Source organism: Pelecanus crispus, chromosome 1 (assembly GCF_030463565.1).
Source record: "Pelecanus crispus isolate bPelCri1 chromosome 1, bPelCri1.pri, whole genome shotgun sequence".
Classification (NCBI taxonomy): Eukaryota; Metazoa; Chordata; class Aves; order Pelecaniformes; family Pelecanidae; genus Pelecanus; species Pelecanus crispus.
Genome location: NC_134643.1, coordinates 18,568,494 through 18,574,493, shown reverse-complemented (window position 1 = coordinate 18,574,493; position 6,000 = coordinate 18,568,494). Strand labels below are relative to the sequence as shown.

The following is a 6,000-nucleotide window of genomic DNA, read 5'->3' as shown; positions in this document are numbered from 1 at the left end:
TTTATTCTGTTAATGATGCAAGAGTGATCTGAGTATATAGTTATTGTTATGGGGAACTACCTTCTCGCTTCCTCTGAATAATCAGGAAAAAAGGTATTAAATTATTTAAACAAATAAGCTTTGGACAGATATATTAATTTTCCTTTTCTAACCTGCTAGAAATGTAGAATAAGGCAACAACTGAGATAAAAATATATCTTGCTTTGTAAACCAAGCTTCTTAATATATTTCTTAAAAGTGAACTTTCATGTTGAAAAATTGAAAGGCCTTGAAAGAAAGGTTTTAATTATTTTGACAAGACCATGTCTTCTATTTCATTCAATATTTTAAAAACACTCCAAAGTATATAGGGAGAGATTTATTATAGTGTTATAGATGAGTCTTCAGCTTTAAGTAACTCCTTTGTATGGCTAACAAGCTTCTACAGCACCCTGCGAGACTGAGTAATGTTTAGAAAATGCCACCGATTTTCATTGCAACCTTCTATATTCTTATATTATTGAAGTATTCTAACCTAATTCCATGGAAAAACAACAGATGGTGTGCGAATATCAGTGTCTTCTGAGTTATAACCAGACCTCAAAACATAGGCCTTGCTCTCTCATACGGTCTTTATGACTACGAAAAGTTCTTTTTTTCTACTAAAAATTAGGTACATACAAAAATTGCTCGGTATAAATCAGACTGTAATGCTCCTAATTAGAGAAGGGGGAAAAAAGAAGAAAATTATGTGACAGACTTCTGAACTCATTTTTCATGCGGAGCAAAAAAGTTCACTTTTAAGTTCATTCTATGCTTGATATCCTGGTTTGTCCATTTCTTTGGTATTCTGTTCTCATTCTGCAAATTCTAACAGAATTTTAATGGTCTTCTTAATTCAAATGAAAGAACAATGAGCTGAAAGCACAAACAGAACAACAGATGCCATAATACTGCAGAACACATTGGTCTTAATGATTTCTGGCTCTTTATATTCATTTCTTGTAATGATTGGGGGCATCCGCAAATGCAAACTTCAGTCTGTAGGCCTCTGCTAGGAGTACACTAATTTCTTCATTTCCCCAGTGTACTGTGGGCAAATTTTGTAAAAATATCAGCAATTCCTAGACGGAGACAAAAAAAAAAAGAAATAAATATATTTTTTTCAAATACCAGTGTAATAGCAATGTAGTACTTATACAATGATTATTTATAAGCAATCACTCATGTAGCACTCAGTATCCCAAACAAACGTGAGATCCCATTAAGTTTAGTGATTTTCCTGTAACTTTTATAGAAATATTTGCTATTCAATCTTTCAGTTCAGAAACCAGCTATTAATTGTAGCTGAACTATGGTTATTTTCTAGCGTTCAGGAAAATAAACTAACTCACTTGCTCTGTATATACTATGAGTGAAAGAATGCATTACTGTCCAAATCAGGGGTGGGTAAATTCTATGTACCTGCAATTGCCCTTGTGTGATTATACCATTACTGGTGCCCCCGATCATGGATGGAGACCCCTTGTACTCAAAGAAGAACTCACACATAATGTATCAGTACCATTCCATTAACTTCTAAGAGGTAAATAGCGTTAGCACATCCATTTTCTAGCTGGTAATTGAGATGCAATGTTCATGGGTATTGGAGTCACTAGAAACTTCTAGAAATTTAATTCTGAGCTCTGTAAGTCCAAAATGGTTTAACATGGGACCCAGTCTTGTTTTAGATTTGCCATATGTCCTACATGCAATTCCATATGTATCTTCCATATTTAAGATCTTCAATCTACTTTCAGTTTGTAACATCTGTTGCTCAGATCATTTCAATATTCCTATGCTAGGTATGAACAAGAAGAATGCCTACACTTCCTCTTTAAGGAGCTATAAAATATTCCTTAAATGTTTTTATAACCTCTTCATCAGGCAGGTAAGAGGCAGACAGCTACAGACAAAGCAAAGTTGCTGACTACATTGCAGAAGTGCTAAAATTCTCTTCCCTAGTCTTTTCACAGGCAAACATTAAGAATATCTGATGACTTCTGGTGCTGCTGCTTTCTAGATATGCCTTGCATATAGTACAGCAAACAACAGTTCAATTTCTTTCAAAGTTAATTATACAGCAATACAAATAAAATTAATCAATAAAGGTGATTTCAAATAATAATTTGCATTTAATTTGAAAAGGTCCTAAAAAGTAGATTCCTGCTCTTTTAGGGCATATGTTTTATTGTAGGAACATGGTATCAGCAAACATGCCCAATCTCCTGTTGGCCAAAACCCTAGGATTGTAGCTCTATGCTGAACTGTGATGCACAGGATCAAATCCTGCTGACTGCACTTTGAAGTATCCTTCAAAAGACTACTTGAAAAATGTTTGCTTCCTATCCCATCACTGAACGGTCAAAAGGGCATTATATCTATCTGTGGTATTGCCTATCCAAAGTATTGTTGTGATCTAGGGCATGGAGTTATACAATTTGATACATTCCAATTGTATCACTGAATTTGGGACTTTTGACAAAAACTTCCCAGTCACTTCATATGTCTCCCTCTTCCTTGTTATTCTGAGAAGTCTCTGACACGGATGCAAAGATAAGCTACTTTTCTATTTACACATGAAGAAATAGGAAATAAATTATCATTTCAGTCAGTTCCAGTCAACGCCTACCTCAATTCTTAGCCCTGGTTTCCCACTCTTTTCCGATTTCTTGTCCCAAAATATTTTCCTACAGGTCAGTTTTTCCTCTCTCTTGTATTAGGTTTAGGCAAAATTCATTTCCAAGCAGACTAAGGCCAGGAATAGAGGTTCTAAGGAGCTCACTGGGACAGCACCTGATGATGGCACCAAAATCCACCATGACCCACAGCAGCACAAAGTTTCAAAACCTCATCTGTATGCTGAAACTTGCCAGCTGTGAGAGGAGGACTCTGGAAATTCTCAAATTCTACAAATTCTCCCCTGAGTTCATGCAAATGACAACTTTATAAGGTTCGCAATTTGACCAAACGTGGCAAGTTAGTTTGTTTTCTGGTTTTTTCTTTTTAAATAAATGGTGACCCAAAAGTCCACAGATCCTCAAACCTGATGCAAAAGCCTCCCTAGGCCAACCATTAAATTCATGTTTCAAACTTTCCAAACAAAAGATCACCTGTAGATCCCCTGTCGCATGCTTTTAATTGTTTTGACAAAAACATTCCTTAAAATTTAAGCTGTGGCAAAGCAGCAAAAGGGAAGTTTTTGGATGAGTTACATCACAACCACCTGACTCTAGAATTTTATGATGGAAGTCATAAGGCAACCTTAGGAATAAGTGCAGTTGTTAAGTCTGCTTGTATCTTCTAGGTGTTCTAGTCTTTTCAGAAAAAATGCAGACAATTTGTTCACATTTGTATATGTTCATATATTTGTGAGCATGTGCATATGTATATTTTTGCATGAATGTGTTAAGATTTATACTAAAAAGCAGGAATAAGTAAGCAGAAATGCAATTAAAACCACAACCATTATCCGCTGTAAATCAGAATCCTGCAATATCATGTGTAAGTACACAGTGAAATTCTTCTTCATACGGGTCTTTTTTTCCTTGCCCCCCCTCCTCTGCACCTGCTTTCATGGAAGATGGCTGTAGGAGCCCTTAGCAAGGATTCTGTGATTTCAGAAAACAGAGAGGAGCAGAAATGAACATGCAATGACTTGTGTATGTGTGTGTGTGTGAGAGAATTATTTTGGCTTCATTTATTTCATGGTCTTGCTATACTGGTTCTTGTAATATGAAACAAGAAAGGATAGAAATTGAGCAGTACTATGTATTTAATTATGAATAATAAGTAGTAATACAACAGAGTTAGTGTGAGAATATCTCTATTACACTTGAGAGCACACACTTTTAATAAAGTGTTATACAATTGCCAAAAATCCCACTTTTTTTTAATTTCTATCTACTTATTTGACGGTTATGCTGACAATTGTAATTAATAAATTAGCAGTGCAGCTAAGGTGGTGTGGAGGGATGATAAATGCCTACCTCCATGAAAGTTTTTTTTTTTCCTTTTACAAAAGTAATTTTCAACCAGCTTTAAGACACAGCAGTTAATTCAGTGAGTTTTGTGAAATTAGCTCTTTTACTGTTTGCAGTGCCAAGACTTTGCTGGGTCAGACTTCTGGTGCAAACTGGTACAAATGATTCATGTTGCTTGAACAGTGTTTTGGTTTTCCTTTGGGCTACGGTTCAAATAAATTTGGCCTAAACCAACCCTCCAGCCACTGGAGAACCGTGAGCGTTCTAGCAGACCTCAGCCCTTGTACTTTGTAAAACATCACCTGTTGCAGCCAACACCTTCCTGTACAGAAGGTACTATTAAGCTATTCAACAGCTACTGAACGAAAGCTAAAGTGTTTCAACATGAGATTAGAAAGGAGGAGTCTACATTGGTCACACATTTGGTCCACTACACTGATTGTTTCTGTGATAACTGTACATGTTTTTCAAAGTAGAAAATGTTGCTACCCATTTGTGAAACACCGATAATTCTTGTAGATGAATGAATTCTGCTTATATATTCAGTTTTGATGGTAAGGTGATCATACTGGATATTCATATCAGAAAATAGTGACAAAAATGTATCTTCTTAAAACCTACTACATAGCAGTCACTTTTACAAACATCTGACTGCTTAATGATTAAAAAAAGGAAGTAAAGCAACACTCACATTAATTTTGTTACATTTACCTTTCCAAAGCACTGAAGGTACACTATCTTACAGAACAAACCACATTTTCTAAAATCAATTTACAGTTTTAGAGGTTTGTTTGGAAATGACCCACGGAGAAACAAACAAAACACATGATTTTTCTCCCAGGAGACACACCACAACAGCAGGAGAAATCAGGTACTCCAGGCTTAAGTCTGGAAAACTCAAACCATTCAACCTTATGCTCTTCATTGAACATGCAAAGACTACATCTTCAGTTTCCATCCTATATCAAGTTTAACATGCAGCTCAAATTTGAAATAGGACTACTGGTGAAGAACTAGTTTAATATTTCTATGATTAATCGCAAACTTATTAATAATTTTTATCAGAATTGAATATAGAAATAAATGGCAGAGTAATCCATTGATTGCCGAAGTCCATTTCTGTTTGAGTGGGCATTTTGCCGCTGTTACCAAGGGAAAAGACTCATTCCTTAATTGTTCATCAAAGTCTAAGACTGATACTGACTAGCGAACATGTGTTATAAATCCAAGTGAAGTAACTGGCCAAAGACACACTACTTGAGTGATTTTCTAAAGATAAGGCTTATCTTCCTGTGACCTATTGACGAGCTTCAAAATTGGCTCAGATGGAAATAAATCTTGCATCTTGTGAAAAATAAAGCAGAACTTGGCAAAAACCCTACTAAAGAATATTTTCTTTTCTTTAACTGCTAAAGAAAATCATGCCGCATTTATTGCTGTCTGAATATGGAGCACTCTCAGAAAACAAACACCCCCCCCCCCCCCCCCCAAAAAAAAAAAAAACCAAAACCAAACCCCAAACCAACAAAGAAACAAAAATCCAGTCTTTGGATTTGAAGAAATGTACAAACATATGCTAACCAATATTTACAAGACAACCTGAGAAGTTTATCTAAAACTGCTCAATTTAGCATTTACACTTACAAAAGAGCAAAGATGACCACATGAATAGTGACTCAGGTGCATTCATTTATTTTTAATCTCTATTCTTATTTTTTCTCCAACAGGTGAAGCAGGAACCACTAGAAAGAATCCATGTCTAAATAAGGCATCCACGCTAACTGCTTAAATTAATTTTCCTATCCACATTCAGAATTAAATTATGAAACACTCTTTGAAATATGATAAATCATAAACTGGAATTAATATTTACCATAAAAAAAAACGTTGTTGATAAACTGCTTGGTATATTTCAGAAAACTGAGTCTGAAAAGCAGTATTTGTAAAATATTCCTGCAAGAATTTTATTTTGTATTTAATTTAAATGATAGTGTCATGC

The 6,000-nt window shown here is 35.2% G+C and overlaps 1 protein-coding gene across 4 annotated transcripts in view; it reads right to left on the bottom strand.

Annotated features, from left to right (window-relative positions):
- Positions 1 to 959: 959 nt before the first annotated feature.
- Positions 960 to 6,000, bottom strand: part of TBC1D22A (TBC1 domain family member 22A) — a 188,155-nt gene continuing 183,114 nt past the window's right edge. For all 4 annotated transcript variants that reach the window (XM_075715631.1, XM_075715635.1, XM_075715642.1 and 1 more), the window contains one exon: positions 960 to 1,103. In XM_075715631.1, coding sequence (XP_075571746.1) covers positions 975 to 1,103 — 129 coding nt within the window. In that variant the 3' untranslated portion in view covers positions 960 to 974. The remainder of the gene's footprint in view (positions 1,104 to 6,000) is intronic.